Here is a 21,428-nt window from a genome sequence, read left to right as displayed (position 1 = left end):
ATAGGAATTAATATTTTCTAAGAATTAAAGTCAATCAAAATAGAATTGATGATAGTATAGCTATATTAATCTATATAATGAAATAATATGCACCATTGGAAATAGAAAGAGTGAGATAGATCACAATACTATTATGGAAAGTAATCAGGATATAATATATGTGAAAACCTAGTTGTGAATTGGTATGTACTGCCTAATTCCATTTGCGCAAAATTGAAATGATGTGAAAATATGCATGATTGTACACGAAATATTTCTGGACAGAAATAAACAGCAATACTAACAACAAAAACCCATGAATCATCTTTACCTCTGGCCAAGAAAATGTAGAGGAGAAAATGAAGTTTTCCATTTATATCCTTCTGTATCCACGGTTTTTCCGCTATGAGCACTTTTGTAATTTAAAAAGCCTGGTTTTATTTTTCAAGAAGGGTTTGTATCTTAAAAAAAAAAAAAAAAAAAAAAAAAGAGGAAATGCTTATTTACAAGGTAATGAATTTCCAATCATTGGAAGCATTGAAGCAGAATTTGAGGGACTGTTCATGAGAAATGCTGTGCTTTTAAAATTACCGCCTAACGCTAAGGTCCTATGATTCAGTTATATTTAAAGGACTGAAAACTATGAAGCACCTGAGCTTTTCTAGCTTGCTTCCAATTGGAAAGACTTGAACAATGAAATGAATAATTTTAACCTCTGGCCCAGAATTCATTGTCAGGTCTAGGCAGAAAATGATTTCTCTAGAAGAACATTTAAAAAAAAATTTTAGGGGTAGAGAGATATTTTTAGCTAACAATCCAAAATACAAGGGAACAGAAAGTGTTGCAAAATGCTGTTTTTCTCGGTGACAAGGATTCCACAGAAGGAAGTTGGCATTTTGTTTCAGCTATCATGATCCTACTAATCTAGTGTTATCACTCATGAGGACCTTTGCTATCTTGGTGAGTCATTGTTTACCTAAGGGGATGATGAGAAAGGGGTTGCAATTGCAGGAATGCACAAGCTTAGTGCAATCTTTTCTCTTCTGTCACCTATTTATCTTTTTCATTCTCCTTAGTGTAGGTAGGACTGACTTTCTAGTTACATAGACATTTGAGGTTTATCTTGCTCAGTAATACACCATGAATATCAGTTACATAGGAATGGTTAAGAACTGGCCCGTTCCTACATCTTCAAGGAAAATTAACACATATTTTGCTTCATATTTTTCTAGTATTTTGAAACTATTTAATATTTTTTGGTTCTTCAAAATCTTTAGTAAGAAAACTCCAAAATTTGCCTTCATGCAAGTACTTGCATCCCACTGTAGTAATTAATAGTCAGCATTAATACTTTCTTACAATATGGTTTATTATTAATTTTTGCATTAATATTTAATGTTTAAATGTTGTATTAAATATTAGATTCATAATATATTAGTGCATATGTATTAAAAATATTTATAATAGTATTTGTAATAGAGAAGATATTAGATAGATAGATGATAGATTCTCCATGCCCTACTCGAAAAACATATTTTTAGCATTTTGTTATATTTACTTTTTTAATGGCATGTGTGTCATCGAATGTTTTTCCTTCCTTGTTCTTTCCTCTCTTTTCTGGTTCTTTTTATTTTTACAAACTTGTGGTGTATAATTTATTTCTCAATCAGTTCATCAATCTACTTATATAGTGCATTTTTTCATGTCAGCACTTTGTAGATTCTTAATGGCTGCATAATTCCCATCAGATGGATATTTTATAATTAATTCAATTATTCCTTTATTCATTTACATTGTTTCTAGACTTCACCAATAAATAATATAAGAATGTCTTTAGATATACATCCTAATATGTATCTCTGATTATTTCCTTAAAATAAATAATTGGAAGTGAAAATATCAAGCCAAGAAGAATGGACATGGATTGTCACTAATGTAATAATATTTATTTATCTAGAGAAAGCATTCTAAGATTCTCCAGTTTTTCATTTTTTTCCTAATGTAATCTCATTCTCAGAGCAACGGGAAATGCATTAATTCTTTTTGACAAAAGCAACAAAAAGTGTCTTCTTTCTCATTTATTTTGTGATTATGTTGCTTCTTAGGCACTTGTGGTATAGGGCAAATCACGCTAGTCTTAGAATTAAAAGATCGAGTTAATTTGTGCAATCATCCAACCCTGGGTGTCTTACCAAGAGAGGGATAATAATTACCTAAAACACAGGATTGAGATGATGCTACATAATACATGTAAAAACTCTATAAACTAAAAAGTGCCATAGAAACTATTTATTATTGTTATACTCTTTTTGAAAATGAGAGATTTTTGATGCCCAATAACTCCTCAGATAGAGGACAGAGGGAAAATGTGTAAACTGGTTTCCCTAAAGTTTAAAATTCTGAAGAAATTGTAAAAGACAGTTTACTCTACTAGTGAGGCAGAGTACCTGTGAAAATTCTCCTCTAAGTACAAGATAGAAAATGCATAGAAATAAACACAGTCCCCGGAACCAAGCTACTGGGAAACACTTACCAACACTACGGGGAATTGGATTGACAGGTTGTATTTAGTCCTGAGAAGACTTTCTGAGGAGGAGGAGAATCAAGTCAAGCATTGAAAAAAGAAAGGAACATCTCTTGTTTTAAAAAATCTGGGGGGACAGGTTTGAAGCTGTTTGATGACTTGTGAAAAGAGTTCGTGAAACATGCAGACAAGAGCAACAGGGAGAAAGTAAACACTTACGTTATGTTGGAGCACAGAGCATTGTCTTGTTTGGCAACCCAGAAAGATCTTTAAAGAGACAATCGAAATTGTGGTTTAAACAAAGTGGAAGAGGTTGAAAAATTTGTTTTAGGTAACCAAATTCTGAAACTGTAATCTAAAAGAAAATTCCTTTCAAATTTAACTATGCATTTCCTATTTCTTTAGCCTAGTTTTTCTCTAACACTTATGTGCTAGGTCACCAAGAAATCTTTTTCAAACTTATCCCAGGTGTATTTTCTTCCATTTTCTTCCATTTTGTCATCCCTATTTAGTCATATATACATATATACACACACACACACACACACACACATTGCCATGCATCAAATTGTTTTCTTATTGTGTTTTTCTATCTATGTCTATAGGTGAACAGTCGTCCCCAATAACTTGACAACCATCTATGAACAGAATCCTTATTATCGTCTTAGAGGATTCACCTGCTCAAAGCACTGGGCACTGATGTCTTCTGACTAATTGACCTAAGTCTCTGTATTTTCAATCTGTTTATTTATCCAATGAAGAGAGAGAACCACACAGTGGTAAGGGAGTTTGTTTTCCAGGGTTTCTCCAGCTTTCATGAACACAAGCTCACCCTCTTTGTGGTATTTCTTACCTTGTATCTTTTAACCCTGGCTGGCAATGTCATAATTGTGACAATTATCAGCATTGATCGTCACCTTCACACCCCCATGTACTTCTTTCTTAGTATGCTTTCCACTTCAGAGACTGTCTACACATTAGTCATTGTACCACGGATGCTCTCCAGTCTCTTAAGTCTAAGCCAACCTATCTCTTTGGCTGGCTGTGCCACCCAGATGTTTTTTTTTCTTACCTTGGCCATCAACAACTGCTTTCTGCTCACAGCAATGGGGTATGATCGCTATGTGGCCATCTGTAACCCTTTGAGGTACATGATCATCATGAACAAGAAAGTGTGTGCCCAGCTGGTATGTGGGGCCTGCAGTGTTGGGCTGCTTGTGGCCATAGTTCAGATTTCATCTGTGTTCAGGCTGCCTTTTTGTGATAAAGAGGTGGCCCATTATTTCTGTGATATCCGCCCAGTTATGAAACTTTCCTGTGTTGATACCACTCTACATGACCTAATTAATTTTGTTGTTAGTTCTCTGGTTATTGTGGTGCCCCTGGGTTTGGTCTTCATCTCCTACATCCTCATCATCTCTACCATCCTCAAGGTCACCTCTCCTGAGGGCCAGAAAAAGGCTTTTGCAACTTGTGCCTCCCACCTCACTGTGGTTATCATCCACTATGGCTGTGCCTCCATTGCCTACCTCAAGCCCAAGTCAGAGAACACCAGGGATCAGGACCAGCTAATTTCAGTGACATACACCATCTTTACTCCACTACTTAATCCTGTTGTGTACACTTTGAGGAACAAGGAGGTCAAGAATGCCCTTCACCGTGCTATTGGCAAAAAACCTTTTGCCTAGAATCTTTGTCAGTTTGACATATAGTCAATCATAGTCTGGGTATTTTTTTAAGCTCGAGAAAATTGAATCCTATCATTCATCCTCTAACCAAAGAGAGTTGCAAAATTTGGTGGTAATGCGACATTAAGGAACCAAGAGTCTCCATGACTTGACTTTGTTTTTACCATCATTCTCCTATACTTTCTACCAACCTCACAGGTTACCACCAGGGGAGTGGTCAGTTGCTGCTCACAGGTGCAAAGCTGTAGGGAATCATAAGCAAGGAGTAGCTGATTGTTATCAGTTTGTTGAAAGCAGAAAAGTGGGTTACATGACACCTATTTGAAGTACTAGGTTGACAGGTCAATCTAAATGTCATATAGATATTGAGCTCTAAAACTTTAAAGAGGACATGGTTGGTGTACAGGATGTCTTCAAAACACAGTCAAAACCACCTTCCCACTTATCATCACTTTCTACTTTAAGCATTGACAAGAGTAGCAGATCTTGACATTCCGGAAAAAATATTATAAGCTTTAAACATTCTCATCTGCCTTGGAGACCCATGAAATTATTTTCCAATTTTGTCGAGGCTCACATTAGAACTATTTCCTCGGTGAGACTCTGTTACCAGTATGTTCAGTGTTAGTAAGCAACATGGTCACATCCAGCCTCTGAATTTCACTGCGCTTATATATGCTTTCTGTGGGAGTAACACATGCTATACTGAATTCACAAGTATAGGGATATCTGATATCTGAGGATTTTTGTAATTGAGTTTATTTTTATCACCTTCCAACTAATGCTTGCTGACTTAGATCTGGAAATCAGCCCATGATTTTCATTCTTCTCTGTGTAGAACATAATCTGATCCATGCCTTGCCTTCACCCTTTTCATTTCTACATGGAAGTCCATGCCTTGCCTTTACCCTTTTCATGGAAATCCATGCTACAAGGCAATCCATGCCTTGCCTTTACCCTTTTCATTTCTACATGGATGAATTTATTTTCTGTGTATAGTTGGGTACCTAGTTTAAATTCTAAGTTTAAATACAGTTCTAAACAAGAGTCTGGGAGTTTACTGCCTTCTAAAGGAGAAAGTTATTTTGATTTATGAGAAAGGATTAAGATTTTAGAATTATTTGGCCTGGAGAAAGAAAGACAGAACTTGCCATATGCCTTCCGGTCCATAAAGGGCTGGTGAGAAAACATCAATCTGTATCTGTCACCTACCAAAACTGTCCAAGTGTCCCCTTGAAAATGCACTGAAAGTGCCTGTAAAATAAAGGATCTGGGAATCCCTAAAGGTGGAAGGCCCAAGAAAGGAAACCTTCATGTTTATGAAACATTGCCTGAAACAGTAAAAGATTTGCTCCTTCAGAGCACTACCTGCAGGAGAGCAAGCTGAGTGGGTATAATGAGAAACCTCCAGGGCAGCTTATCTTTGCCTTTATCTAGGTGTTCTCTGTGGACACCTCTGAGTCCTTTCTGCAGTGAGTACCAAGGAAATACTCTCACAACTCTGCTCCTGTGAAAACCCCTTTTGAGACTCCCTCTTTGGGGTTCCTGCTCAGTATATTAGCCCACTTCTGAAAGCCTCTCGCAGTAGTCACATCAGTTTTATAGATTGCTGAATGTGAGTGCACAGAACCCCCTTAGGACCTCCCACAGTGGTACAGGGCTCTGTAAGATTGGTGACCAGTACTAAAAGTAGTGTGTTCCCCTGAGTTCCTGTAGTTTGGCACTGCAGAAAATTATGGTGCAATTCACCCAGAATAATTTTTGCAACAATAAACAATGTATATTGAAATCCTACTTATCCCTTGTCTTTTTAAAATATAGTTTACACTATCATAACAGAGCCAGAAAAAGAAAACAAAATCAATGCATTAATTTCAAAGAGTATGTGATTATCACAAAACACAAATCATGACCGAAGAGAATGCGACTTAAGCCCACACCTTGGGCTTAGTTACCACATAGCCATTATCTTCATAAGTCAGGGTATGCCGATTCAGGAGGCTGCCACTGTAACAGGAGTCACACATCTCCTTTGGAAGGAGCACATGATCCCACAAAAACACATCTCATATCTCCCCAACAAAGGATTGATTTTCATCAAAATGTCCCCCAAAGGAAACCTGCTCTTGTCCCAGGATGATCTTAGCCTCTTCCTCCACAGAGTACCCCTTCCACACACCCTTCCTCCCCACCGGCTTCCCATTTGCCCAGAGTGCAGCAATTCCAGAGGCAGACTCCCAGCTCACATTGACATGGGTTGAAGCATAAGGAGATCGAGGGTAGGGGGTGGGGCCACGGCATTTCCAGTGTGCAGCAGATACATTCCCATTTTGTTGACAAGGAGAAGCAGCTCATTGTCCTGGGACCAAGTGCTGTAGAAGAGGCTATAAGGGCAGGTGAAGTCTGTGAAGGTTTTCAGGCAAAGCGTGAAGTTCTTCAGGGGCTTCTTCACCTTGGGGATCAGGGACACATAGACTGTAGCTGATTCTTGAGGGAAAATAAATGCCTTCCCTCACATTTCTGTGGAGAAAAGATAATGTAAAAAAATTTAGTGAACTCGGATTTGCTCTCACTGTGGACCCTAGGCTGTCTCCTAACAGAGTGAAGTTAGCATGCTAGAGTTTGCAAAGTGCCTGTGAGTGCATTATATCAATGACCGTGTAAGCAAAATACCATGTTAAAAAGCCGTGTTTTGGTCCACTTGTCCTGTTAGAAGGGTAAGTTAAAGATGTTCTGTATCAACTCCCAGCTCCATCTTCCTTGAAGATTTTATCCGGATAAAATAGCAAACACCAGTCACAGAAAATGAAACACAGCTAACTCATTGAGTATAATGGATAGTATTCCATTCTCCCACCACTGATCAGATTCTGAGGTTCTCCTATGGCACAGTTGTGGCTGAAGTTAGATAGACTTTTAATGGCTCATCTTGATTCCTGGCTTGGCAATGATGAACCAACACTTGTAGTCAGTGCCAAGTCTGAGGAACAGAATAGTGTGAAAACCACATGGCCCAGACCACTATAGTATTCTGGCCTTCTTCTCCAATCCCTGTTTGCTCTTGTATGACAATTAAGGCAGGACCAGTTTTCCACTGTTTGTTTACCTGCAGCTGCAACACTAGGATCATGGAATTACTTATCATTGACTTATTTCCTCTTAAGATCCATAAGAGAAGAGTAGGGCTTAATCATTATAAAATCAACCTTTTTTTCTTGCTTAGGAAAGCAAATTGAACAAATACTACGGTCTAGAAAATAAACTAGAGAAAAATGACTAACTGAATTAAGGGAGACAGAACCTAGAAGCACCATGGAGTCTTGAATTGAGTTAGTTTTGCTTCATTGCAGGAAATGGAAAAACAGCATGAATTTCTATTTCCTTAGATACAGGCCTTTTTTAGAATGCTCACCCTGGATGAAAAATAGTTAACAGAGCACTTAAGGAGAGGAAGCTAGGAAGAGATGACACACTTCAATAAAGATAGAGAGAAAGAGAGGGAGAACTTAAGTCAGTACAACAGGAACTAGGAAGATGGAAAGGTAAACCATGCATTTGTACCCTGTGATCTAATTATCTACCTGCTTGTGATTTGTAATCTTGTCAGTATACAAACCTAGAGCAAAATAGCATGCTTAGCCAGAGAGTGAGATTTTGAAAAACTCATTACTGATAGTAATGCTATGAAGAAATGATGTCTCAAACTTGAGGAGATGAGGTTGTCCTTAGTGGCAGTAATGGGAAAAAAATGGTACTGAATCATTAAGGCTTTTTATGGCTAATAAAAAATAATTTTATAACATGTACACATCACAAAGTACATATTGCCTTTAATTGATCTCACCCAATCTTCATGACAACTCTTTGCTAAATGGATGTTGTTTTCATTCCCACTGTATAGATGAAGACTCTGAGGATCAAAGTTCAGCAATTTCACAAAGATTATTCAATTCAGTTTGGTAGAAACTGGTTATCTGATTTAAACTGCAACCTACTTTTTAGATTTCATATTTTCTCTCATGTTATCCAGACTGAGCACTTGAGAAAGATCACAAAGATAATGCCCCAACCACTGTAACAAGTTCTCTTTTCCAGCCAATACCGCATACCTCTTCTTCTTTCTCAGTTGAGAGGTAATAACATTTCCATACAAGCAAAGCCAGTTCTCCCTTCTCCAGCCCTAAGAGTTCCTTATGTGAGGCATATCCTTATTCATCAGCATCCGTGGTGGTTCTAAAAATAAGTCAGAAAATAATTTTCTTCCCCTTCGGTGTGGTCTGACTCAATTCTTTTTTTTTTTTTTAATTTTACTTTAAGTTCTGGAATACATGTGCAGAGCATGCAGGTTTGTTACATAGGTATACATGTGCCATGGTGCTTGGCTGCACCTATCAACCCATCATTTAGGTTTTAAGCCCTGTATGCATTAGATATTTGTCCTAATGCTCTCCGTCCCCTTGCACCCCACACCCCAATAGGCCCCAGTGTGTGATGTTCCCCTCTCTGTGTCCATGTGTTCTCATTGTCCAACTCCCACTTATGAATGAGAATATGCAGTGTTTGGCCTTCTGTTCCTGTGTTAGTTTGCTGAGAATGATGGCTTCCAGCTTCATCCATGTCCCTGCAAAGGACATTAACTCACTCTTTTTTATGCTTGCATAGTATTCCATGGTGTATATGTGCCACATTTTCTTTATCCAGTCTATTATTGATGGGCATCTGGGATGGTCCCAAGTCTTTGCTATTGTGAACAGTGCCACAATAAACATACGTGTGCTTGTGTCTTTATAGGAGAATGATTTATAATCCTTTGGGTATATACCCAGTAATGGGATTGGTAGGTCAAATGGTATTTCTGGTTCTAGATCCTTGAGGAATCACTACCCTGTCTTCCACAGTGGTTAAACTAATTTACACTCCCACCAACGGTATAAAAGTGTTCCTATTTCTCCACAGCCTCCCCAGCATCTCTTGTTTCCTGACTTTTTAATAATTGCCATTCTAACTGGCAAGAGATGGTATCTCATTGTGGTTTTGATTTGCATTTCTCTGATGATAAGTGGCGATGAGCTTTTTTTCATATGTTTGTTGACCACATTAATGCCTACTTTTGAGAAGTGTCTGTTCTTATCCTTTGCCCACTGTTTGATGGGATTGTTGGTTTTTTTCTTGTAAATTTGTTTAAGTTCTTTGTAGATTCTGGATATTAGACCTTTGTCAGATGGGTAGCTTGTAAAAATTTTCCTCCCTTCTGTAGGCTGTCTGTTCACTCTGGTGATAGTTCCTTTTGCTATGCAGAAACTCTTTAGTTTGATTAGGTACCACTTGTCAATTCTAGCTTTTGTTGCAATTGCTCTTGGTGTTTTAGTCATGAAGTCTCTGCCCATGCCTATGTCCTGAATGGTATTGCCTAGGTTTTCTTCTAAGATTTTCATGGTTTTGGGTTTTACATTTAAGTCTTTAATTCATCTTGAGTTAATTTTTGTATAAGTGTAAGGAAGGGGTGCAGTTTCAATTTTCTGCATATGGCTAGCCAATTTTCCCAGCACCATTTATTAAATACAGAATCCCTTCCTTACTGCTTTTTTTTTTAGGTTTGTTGAAGATCAGATGGTTGTAAATGTGTAGTGTTATTTCTGAGGTCTCTGTTCTGTTCCATTGGTCCATGTGTCTGTTTTGGTACCAGCACTATGCTGTTTTGGTTACTGTAGCCTTGTAGTATGGTTTGGAGACAGGTAGCGTGATGCCTCCAGCTTTGTTCTTTTTGCTTAGGATTGTCTTGGCTATACGAGCTCTTTTTTGGTTCCATATGAAATTTAAAGTAGTTTTTTCTAATTCTGTGAAGAAAGTCCACTGGTAGATTGACGGGAATATAATATATAAATTACTTTGGGCAGTATGGCCATTTTCATGATATTGATTCTTCCTATCCATGAGCAAGGAATGCTTTTCCATTTGTTAGTGGCCTCTCTTATTTCCTTTAGCAGTGGTTTGTACTTCTCCTTGAAGAGGTCCTTTGTGTCCCTTGTAAGTTGTATTCCTAGATATTTTATTCTTTTTGTAGCAATTATGAATGGGAGTTCACTCATGATTTGGCTCTCTGCTTGTCCATTGTTGGTGTATAGGAATGCTTGTGATTTTTGCACATTGATTTTGTATCCTGAGACTTTCCTGAAGTAGCTTATCAGCTTATGGAGCTTTTGGACTGAGATGATGGGACTTTCTAAATATACAATCATGTCATCTGCAAACACAGACAATTTGACTTTCTGTCTTCCTATTTGAATATGCTTGCTTTCTTTCTCTTGCCTGACTTCCCTGGCTAGAATTTCCAATAGTATGTTGAATAGGAGTGGTGAGAGAGGGCATCCTTGACTTGTGCCAATTTTCAAAGGGAATGCTTCCAGCTTTTGCCCATTCAATATGATTTTGGCTATGGGTTTGTCATAAATTGCTCTTATTATTTTAAGATATGCTCCATTAATACCTAGTTTATTGAGAGTTTTTAGCATAAAGGACTTTGAATTTTATCGAAGGCCTTTTCCGCATCTATTGAGATAATCATGTGGTTTTGTCATTGGTTCTATTTATATGATGGATTACGTTTATTGATATTCATATGTTAAACCAGGCTTGCATCCCAGGGATGAAGCCAAATTGTTCGTGGTGGATAAACTGTTTGATGTGCTGTTGGATTTGGTTTGCCAGTATTTTATTGAAGATTTTCACATCGATGTTCTTCAGGGATATTGGCCTGAAATTTCCTTTTTTTGTTGTTGTGTCTCTGCCAGGTTTTGGTATCAGGATGACACTGGCCTCATAAAATGAGTTAGGGAAGAATCCCTCTTTTTCTGTGGTTTGGAATAGTTTCAGAAGAAATTGTACCACCTCCTATTTGTACCTTTGGTAGGATTTGGCTGTGAATCCATCTGGTCCTGGGCATTTTTTGGTTGGTAGACTATTAATTACTACCTCAATTTCAGAACTTGTTATTGATCTATTCAGGGATTCGACTTCTTCCTGGTTTAGTCTTGGGAGGGTGTATGTGTCCAGGAATTTATGCATTTCTTCTAGGTTTTCCAGTTTATTTGCTTAGAGGTGTTTATAGTATTCTCTGATGGTATTTTGTCTGTGGAATCAGTGGTGATATCCCCTTTATCATTTTTATTTTGTCTATTTGATTCTTCTCTCTTCTTTTTTAGTCTAGCTAGTAGTCTATTTTGTTCATTTTTTTCAAAGAACCAGCTACTGGATTCATTGATTTTTTGAAGGGCTTTTCGTGTCTCTATCTCCTTCACTTCTGCTCTGATCTTAGTTATTTCTTGCCTTATGCTAGCTTTTGAATTTGTTATCTCTTGCTTCTCTAGTTCTTTTCACTGTGATGTTAGGGCATCGATTTTAGATCTTTCCAGCTTTTTGTTGTGGGCATTTAGTGCTATAAATTTCCCACTGCTTTAGCTGTGTCCCAGAGATTCTAACACATTGTCTCTTTGTTCTCATTGATTTCAAAGAACTTCTTTATTTGTGTCTTAATTTCGTTATGTGCCCAATAGTCACTCAGGAGCAGGTAGTTCATTTTCCATGTAGTTGCGCCATTCTGAGAGCGTTTTTTAATCCTGAGTTCTAATTTGATTGCCCTGTGGTCTGAGAGACTGTTTGTTATGATTTCTGTTCTTTTGTATTTGCTGAGGCGTGTGTTACTTCCAATTCTGTGGTCAAATTTAGAATAAGTGCAATGTGATGCTGAGAAGAATGTATATTCTCTTGATTTGGGGTGGAGAGTTCTGCAGATGTCTATTAGGTCCGCTTGGTCCAGAGCTGAGTTCAAGTACTGAATATCCTTGTTAATTTTCTGTCTCTTTGATCTAATGTTGACAGTGGGGTGTTAAAGTCTCCCACTATTATTGTGTGAGAGTCTAAATCTCTTTGTAGGTCTCTAAGAACTTGCTTTGTGAATCTGGGTGCTCCTATATTGGGTGCATATATATTTAGGATAGTCAGCTCTTCTTGTTGCATTGATCCCTTTACCATTATGCAATGCCCTTCATTGTCTCTTTTGATCTTTGTTGGTTTAAAGTCTGTTTTATCAGAAACTAGCATTGCAACCTCTGCTTTTTTTTTTCTTTCCATTTGCTTGGTAAATATTCCTCCATCCCTTTATTTTGAGCCTATGTTTGTCTTTTTTTTTTTTTTTTTGGAGACGGAGTCTCGCTCTGTCACCCAGGCTGGAGTGCAGTGGCGCAGTCTCGGCTCACTGCAAGCTCCGCCTCCCGGGTTCACGCCATTCTCCTGTCTCAGCCTCTCCGAGTAGCTGGGACTACAGGCGCCCGCCACCACGCCCGGCTAATTTTTTTGTATTTTTTTAGTAGAGACGGGGTTTCACCGTGGTCTCGATCTCCTGACCTTGTGATCCGCCGGCCTCGGCCTCCCAAAGTGCTGGGATTACAAGCGTGAGCCACCGCGCCCGGCCCTATGTTTGTCTTTGAATGTGAGATCAGTCTCCTGACCAATGGGTCTTGACTTTTTATCCAATTTGCCAATCTGTGCCTTTTAATTGGTGTATTTAGCCCATTTACATTTAAGGTTAATATTGTTATGTGTGAATTTGATCCTGTCATCATCATGCTAGCTGGTTATCTTGAACATCAGTTGATGTAGTTTCTTCACAGTATCATTGGTCCTTATATTTTGGTGTTTTTGCAGTGGCTGGTACAGTTTTTCCTTTCTATATTTAGTGCTTCCTTCAGGAGCTCTTGTAATGCAGGCCTGGTGGTGACAAAATCCCTCAGCATTTGCTTGTCTTGAAAGGATTTTATTTCTCCTTCATTTACGAAGCTTTTGGCTGGATATAAAATTCTGGGTTGGAAATTCTTTTCTTTAAGAATGTTGAATATTGGTCCCCACTCTCTTCTGGCTTGCAGGGTTTCTGTAGAGAAATCTGCTGTTAGTCTGATGGGCTTCCCTTTGTAGGTCACCTTACCTTTCTCTCTGGCTGCCCTTAATATTTTTTCCTTTGTTTCAACCTTGGAGAATCTGACAATTATGTGTCTTGGGGTTGCTCTTCTTGAGGAGTATCTTGGTAGTGTTCTCTGTATTTCCTGAATTTGAATGTTGGCCCATCTTGCTAGATTGGGGAAGTTCTCCTGGATAATATCCTGAAGTGTGTTTTCTGACTTGGTTCCATTATCCCCGTTACTTTCAGGTATACCAATCAATTATAGGTTTGGTCTTTTCACATAGTTCCATATTTTTTGGAGGCTTGTTCATTCCTTTTCATTCTTTTTTTCTCTAATCTTGGCTTCACACCTTATTTCAGTAAGTTGATCTTCAGTCTCTGATATCCTTTCTTCTACTTGATCAATTCAGCTACTGATACTTGTGTATGCTTTACAAAGATCTCATGCTGTGTTTTTCAGCTCCATCAGGTCATTTATTTTCCTCTCTAAACTGGTTATTCTAGTTAACAGTTCCTGTAATCTTTTATCAAGGTTCTTGGCTTTCTTGCATTGGGTTAGAACATGCTCCTTTAGCTCAGAGGAGTTTGTTATTACCCACCTTCTGAAGCCTACTTCTGTCAATTCGTCAATCTCATTCTCCGTCCAGTTTTGTGCCTTTCCTGGAGAGGATTTGCGATCATTTGGAGGAGTAGAGCCATTCTGGTTTTTGGAATTTTCAGTGTTTTTGCCTTGTTTTTTCCTCATCTTCATGGATTTATCTACCTTTGATCTTTGAGGGTGGTGATTTTTGGATGGGGTTTTTGTGTGGGGGTCCTTGATGTTGATGTTGATGTTGATGCTGTTGCTTTGTTTGTTAGTTTTTCTTCTAATCATCAGGCCCCTCTTCTGTAGGTCTGTCTGCTGCAGTTTGCTGGAGGTCCACTCCAGGCCCTGTTTGCCGGGGTATCACCAATAGACTCTGCAGAACAGCAAAGATTGCTGCCTGCTCCTTCTCTGAAAGCTTCATCCCAGAGGGGCACTGGCCTGATGCTGGACTGATTCACTTCTAATGAATAGAATACAGGAGGAGTGAGGTATGTGATTTCTAAGATTAGATTATGAAAAGGCTGAGACTTCTGTGCTGGACACTCTCTCTCCCTATGTCAAATCACTCACCATTGCAGAAGCCAGCTGCCATGTTGCAGGCTGCTCTATGGAAAGACCCATGCGGCCAGGAACTAAGGGAGACTTATGGCCAATAGTAAGTGATAAAATTAGGCCTTCAATCCAACATCGTGTAAAGAGCTGAATCCTGACAGCAACCACATAAGTGAGCTTGGAAGCAGATTCTTCTCCAGTTGAGAATTCAGATGAGACTACAGCTCTAGTTTATTTACTTCAACTTCATGAAAGATCTTCACTCAGAATCGTTAGCCCTGCTACTCTGTATTTCTTGACCTACAGAAAACCAGAGTTAATAAATATTTGTTGTTTCAAGCTGTTAAATTTTGTGGCAGATTGTTTTGGAACAATAGGTTACTCATATGCCAACCTTCATTCATACCTTTCTGAAACTGTAGCAGCAGCAGCAACAAAACCAGCAATAGGTCTTATACTCTAGTTCTCTTGGGACACGGAGGAAACTTCCCAATTAGCTCATTAGCTCAGTTCCTACCTCATTGTCACACCTCTCGAGAGAGTGGTGAGGAGCAGGATACCCAGAAGATGCCTCTCCATCACATTCTCCATGGGTTTTCAGGAGTACTGAGGGGGATAGTAGCAGTTATCACAGTGGAGAGACACTCACTGTTTGGCTTCTTATATTGTGTTGTTTCAGGCAAGTCCTTTGTCCTAGCAACAAAACACAAAGTTACAGATGGTAAATATTAATTGAACCAGGGTATGGTTAAAAAACTAATTTGTTTACTTTTTGATCTATTGTTTTCATTATTGGATCTTTCCTTTCTCTTTTAATTGTTCTATTTCCTACTCCACTGCCCTTCCCCTTCAAAGAAAGGCCCTATGTTCTCCTGAAGGACATTTTATTACCTTATGTGTGTAGGGAAATCATGGCAGTCTATGTTAGGACTATAAGATAAGCATACTTGTGGACCCACTGGAGGAATCAATTTCCAACATGTGTTTAGGGGCTTGGGTATCATCAGTAGACTAAGGACATTAACTGATTTAGATGGTTGTGGAGTTCAACATAGTTGTGAGATGGAGACATCTTGGCTCATGACAGAATGGAGATCTAGCTCTTGAGCTCTTGATGATGAAGTTGCCCAGTTCTCAATACAGGAGTTCTTGGTTGTTGGGAGTTAAGGTGGTGCTCTTCATCTAGAATTGGGCCATAAGCTAGGAAATCAGGGACTCAAATAAGGTATATGTGAAGTTTGGGGATAAAAGTATATGCATTAAAATGAAGATTGAAATTTAACTACTTTGTATTATCTCAGAAATGTACAAAAATTTCTTTGAGGATTTTGATTTTTGTTTCTGGCATTTAGGGCCTACAAAATTTTATTTAATAATATTCATGCTGAGTTTTCAAGTGCCTAATTTACAAGGGTTTAGTTAAGTGTTAACATCTTGATGTACTATAAAATATTTTTTAGATTAAGATATTTTTGACAATCAATATGGAAAAATTTTAGAAATAGAATACATACATAAACTTAAAATAAGATTGAATATTTATAGATACAGACATATGTACTAAAGTATAAACATGCAAAGGAATAATCTATATACACTCAATATAGTAGTTACCTCTGAGAAAAGAGGAAGTAAGGAAGGGGAAAGGATGGAGGTGAATTTCTGACTACATCTATAAATATTACTACTTATAAAAAAAGAGGTAGGAAACAATTAAGACAAATATGACAAGGTGAATACATAGTATCTAATATATAGTTTTATAACTTTACTTTTTGAAAATTTAAAATTTTTATAATTGTTCTTTTTAATTTTAATTTTAATCATCACAAGGATTTTCTAAGTGATCATTTTTATGTTCCTCATTAACTTTTTTCTTTAAAATATTTTTTTTTTGCCCATAACACAGTCCCCAGGAGGTTCTGAGAACATGTGCCCCTGTTCATTAACTTATATTTCAACGTGAATATTCTTTATGATCTATAGCCTTAACCAGTGACCTATTATGGACATATATGAAACAAACGTATGAATAAGAATAAAAACCATGTAAAGTGGTATAACAGTCAAAACCACCTTGCTGTGGTAAACTCTCCAAGTGGCTTAGTCATGAGCTGGCGCCTCTGATCTCCACTAACAGACTTGCTCAACTGGTATGCATTTGGATGTCTTTAGTAGATTCCATATTAAAGGACCAAGGTCAACAAATGGAGCCCCTTATCTATCTCTTCCATTTCGAAGCCCACAGTGACCTTAATGTAGGGAATTATGTCAGTTTTCTGAGAAGATAGTAGTCCTTCATATTCACTTTTTCCCAAGATCTGGAAACACGGTAAGTATTAGAGAGGCTGTACCCTCATGAAGACATAGAGCCTGTTTCCTTGTCTAACATGTTAGGCTTTCTCAGAGGAAAACAGGAAATGAGAAGTTACAGGAAGTGGTGCAGTCATAACACCTGAAACAAGTGCTCAAGGAGGAAAAAGCATTTCTATTCATTTATCTATAAACTTGAATCCTATCAGCTGGAACAAAGACTTTGTCCTTCAAAGAAGAGTGTAGGAAGCCAGGTGGTAGGTGTCTCTCCCTTTCTAGAAATTTTGCAGTCCCCAAGAGTCCTCCCAGCTCTCCATGTTTACTTGGGAGGAATGGCACAGTCAAGTACTTGCTGAGTTCAGTTAGGTGGAATCCCCCAACCTAGAAAAACAGTGGTAGAGGTAGACTAAAAGGTTCTTTATGGGGAGAGAGAGTTGGGGTGGGAAGAGTGAGGGGTGGTAGAAAATGGGAGAAATGATTTTTCAAATACCAGAAATTCCTAGGGCCAGAGAAAGGAGAGCTGGTTTACCTGCACAAAGGGAACACCATCACCCCTACTTTATGAGCATAAGAAAAGGTCTGAGGCCTATTTGCCAGAAGGAGAGATGATGCTGCAGAGCTAAGAGTCTTGGCTAGGCACCTTCTAACTGTGTGAACTTCAGGAAGTTATATACTTCCATGAGCCTCAGTTTCTTCATTTGTAAAATGGGATTTTTATAAGAAAAAAAAGAAATCTACCTCATAAAGTTTTATAAATGTTGAATGAGATTAATTATGACATTAGATATTTAAAACTTATAAAATATTAGTAGTTTTAAAAGCTTTAATATTTCTGTACTATCTGCTCAGAAATGAGCTACTCTTTTCCCACATGGTATGTTTCCCAAAACAGCTACCATTTCTGGCTTTCCTTCAAATGGGAACTCTGACCAGTGCACAAACTCTTCCAGGGAAACAATTAGTAACATAAAAAATAATTAGAATGTTCTGAAAATACCACCTATGATGATCTGCTTTCAGGAGATAAGGAAAGGAGAGCTGATTTCATCTTTCTGTGGAAAATATTCATCAGAATCTTGCTATAAATGGTCTTAGGAAAATGGGATCTCCATATGCAGAAGAATGAAACTGGGCCCTTATCTTACATCATATGCAAAAATCAACACAAAATGGACTAGAGCCCTAAATTTAAGACCTGACACCATAAAACTCCTAAAAGACACATGAAGAAATGCTCCTCATCACTGGCCATCAGAGAAATGCAAATCAAAACCACAATGAGATACCATCTCACACCAGTTAGAATGGCCATCATTAAAAAGTCAGGAAACAACAGGTGCTGGAGAGGATGTGGAGAAATAGGGACACTTTTACACTGTTGGTGGGACTGTAAACTAGTTCAACCATTGTGGAAGTCAGTGTGGCGATTCCTCAGGGATCTAGAACTAGAAATACCATGTGACCCAGCCATCCCATTACTGGGTATATGCCCAAAGGATTGTAAATCATGCTGCTATAAAGACACATGCACACGTATGTTTATTGTGGCACTATTCACAATAGCAAAGACTTGGAACCAACCCAAATGTCCAACAATGATAGACTGGATTAAGAAAATATGGCACATATACACCATGGAATACTATGCAGCCATAAAAAATGATGAGTTCATGTCCTTTGTAGGGACATGGATGAAGCTGGAAACCATCATTCTCAGCAAACTATTGCAAGGACAAAAAACCAAACACTGCATGCTCTCACTCATAGGTGGGAATTGAACAATGAGAACACATGGATACAGGAAGGGGAACATCACACACTAGGGCCTGTTGTGGGGTGGGGGTAGGTGGGAGGGATAGCATTAGGAGATATACCTAATGTTAAATGACGAGTTAATGGGTGCAGCACACCAACATGGCACATGTATACATATGTAACAAACCTGCACGTTGTGCACATGTACCCTAAAAGTTAAAGTATTAAAAAAAAAAGACTCCTAGAAGAAAACATAGGGAGAAAGATCCTTGATACTGACTTTGGCAATGATATTTTTGAATATCACAGTAAAAGCACAGGCAACAAAAGCAAAAATAAACAGGTAGGACTACAACGAACTAAAAAAGCTTCTGCACAGCAAAGGAAACAATCAAAAAAATCAAAAGGCAGCCTATGGATTGGGGGAAAATATTTGTGAACCATATATCTGATAAGGGCTAACATTCAAAACATATAAGGAACTCACACTACTCACTAGCCAAAAAAAAAAAAAATCAAATTTTAAAATGGGCAAAGAACCTGAATAGATACTTCTCCAAAGAAGACATAAAAATGGCCTGCAAGTATATGAAGAGGTGCTTGATATTATTAATCATTGAGGAAATGGGAATCAAAACCACAATGAGATGTCACTTCATATCTGTTATGATGGTTACTACCAAAAAATGAAAGATATGGAGGTGAGGATTTGGAGAAAGGAAGACTCTTGTACACTATTTGTGTAACTATAATTTGGACATACATTATTCAAAAAAGTATGGTGGTTCCTCAAAAAAATAAAAATTGAACTACCATATAATGCAGCAGTCCCTTTCTGGGTATTAGGGGAAATGAAATCAATACCTCAAAGAGATATCTGCACTTTCATGTTTATTACAACATAATTCACAATAACCAAGATATGAAAATAGTCTAAGCGTCTGTCGATGGATGAATAAAGATATTGTGACACACACACACACATACACACACAAAATAGAATATTACTCAGCCTTAAAAAAAATACTGCCATTTGTGACAACATAAATCAAGCTAGAGGACATTATGCTAAGTGAAATTAGCCAGATGCAGAAAGAAAAATACTGTGCAGTCTCACATATGGAATATTTTTAAGTCAAATACAAAGAAACAGAATAGAGCAGTGGTTAGTTACTAGGGAAAGGGAGGGGGAGAAAATGAGGAGATGTAAGTCAGAGAGTACAAATGTTCAGTTATGTAAAATAAATAAGTCTAGAGATTTAATGTACAGCAGGAGGACTATAGTTAATAATATTAAACTTTATATTTAAAATTTGCTAAGAGTAGATTTTAGGTGCTGTTACACACACACGCATTCATGCGCGCATGCATGCGGGAAAGAGGTACTATGGAAGGTGATGGGTATGTTTAGTTGTGTACATGTAGTAATCATTTCACCATCTATACGTATATCAAAATATCTTCTTGTATACCCTAAATCTGTACAATAAAAAATGAGGGGGGTGAGGGGAGGAAAAATTTTTCAAAGCAGAAAGGATAATAGCATGCCCATTCTATATTACTTGCATTTTATTTCTCGCCCTGCCACTGACTCACTATGTGACCTTGAGTCAGTCATTTCATCTCCCTGTGTTAATTTTCTCATTTGTAAAGCGGGACAATGAATATAACTTTCTGTTCTCTCAAAAACAACTCTAGCTATGATTATCTCATTTTAGGAAAAGGAGAAAAAAACTTCTAAATATGCTTCATTTGAAAGGGAACACGTTGGTTTAGCAAATTATAGATGAATGTGTACTTCCAGTCACAATTGGCTGGAAGAAAGTTGTATTCCTTCTATTCCTACTAAACAAAATTAAGTGGATGAGCGCAAAATGATTACACAACCACCTCTGCCTTAAAAGGGGGTAAGTCCATGAGATCGAGCCTCAGCATCTGAGATGACAGCTTCAAGTACATTGAACAAACAGGGATTTGACCCCTTTCTTATGAACAGATAACCAGGGATTGGGGAGGATATGACACAAAAAAAAGTAATATTTACGCCTGTTAATTCAAGTTTTCTATTTCTTACCCGAAGAGGAATGATAGAGACTCAGGAAAACCAAATCATAGACCAACAGAAATAATCAATGCATTTATCATTAGCCACATCCAACTCCACAGGAAGAATTTTTTGAGTATAAGGGTAAAATGCCCAGGGACTAGGTATGAAAGGAAAAAAAGAACAGATAGGGCTTCACAACCTTTGCTCATTACACTCAATAAACTAACCTTTTTTATGTCCCTGGAATAGAGTTGTCAGAACCAAAAAAGTAAGTTAGGAAAAAGAATTCACCGTATAAGATCTTTCATTGCAATATCATATGTAAATAACCCATATTTGCAAGCCTTATATGTAATAAGCCCTATGTGGAGATAGTCAGATGTTAACATATGATCAATATGAATTTCATAGTATTTCTCCTGGTTCTAGAGAAATCTTACATATCAACCTCACCTATGGTTAAAGCCCCTTGTTCTACAGCACTCGGACCAAGACAATAAGGCCTTTCTATATCCATATAAAACTGAAGCCTACAGTCTGTCTATTGGCTATGGAGAGGGCATTGTTAAGCCATCCTAAGACTCTTTTGTTTCAATCCATGTGCACCAGCTGGAGGCACTGTAGAACTCCTAGGTAGCAGAGAAGCCCCAGGAGAGAAAGGGATACTCAACCGAACAGAAAACAAAGATCACCCTGAAGTGGAAGCAGCATTCGTTTAGGGGCAAGTTTGGTAGAGATAGTCCTTTAATGGAGAGATTTGGGATTAGCCCTGTAGAATTATGTGCTCTTGTCAAAGGAGATATGCACCACCTATTGTGATGACATCATCCTAAACTAGTAGGCTTTCTTTTATTCTTACGACCTTTTCTTTTGACATAATTTTGGATTTACAGAAAAGTGGCAGGAATAATAAAAAGAAACTTCCCAGATACTTAATTTTTATTGTGATAAAATATACATAACATAAAATGCATCATTTTAACAATTTCTAAGTGTACATCAGTGATGTTAAGTACATTCATAGTGTG

The 21,428-nt window shown here is 37.8% G+C and overlaps 1 protein-coding gene across 1 annotated transcript; it reads left to right on the top strand.

The window, feature by feature from the left end:
• Positions 1-3,258: 3,258 nt before the first annotated feature.
• Positions 3,259-4,191, top strand: LOC134734761 (olfactory receptor 10J1-like). Its single transcript, XM_063628161.1, has one exon. The coding sequence runs from the start codon at positions 3,259-3,261 to the stop codon at positions 4,189-4,191; it is 933 nt and encodes a 310-aa protein (XP_063484231.1).
• The last annotated feature ends 17,237 nt before the right edge of the window (positions 4,192-21,428 follow it).

Source organism: Symphalangus syndactylus, chromosome 12 (assembly GCF_028878055.3).
Source record: "Symphalangus syndactylus isolate Jambi chromosome 12, NHGRI_mSymSyn1-v2.1_pri, whole genome shotgun sequence".
Classification (NCBI taxonomy): domain Eukaryota; kingdom Metazoa; phylum Chordata; class Mammalia; order Primates; family Hylobatidae; genus Symphalangus; species Symphalangus syndactylus.
The sequence above is the reverse complement of the archived record's forward strand: the minus strand, read 5'-3'. Positions and strand labels throughout refer to the sequence as shown.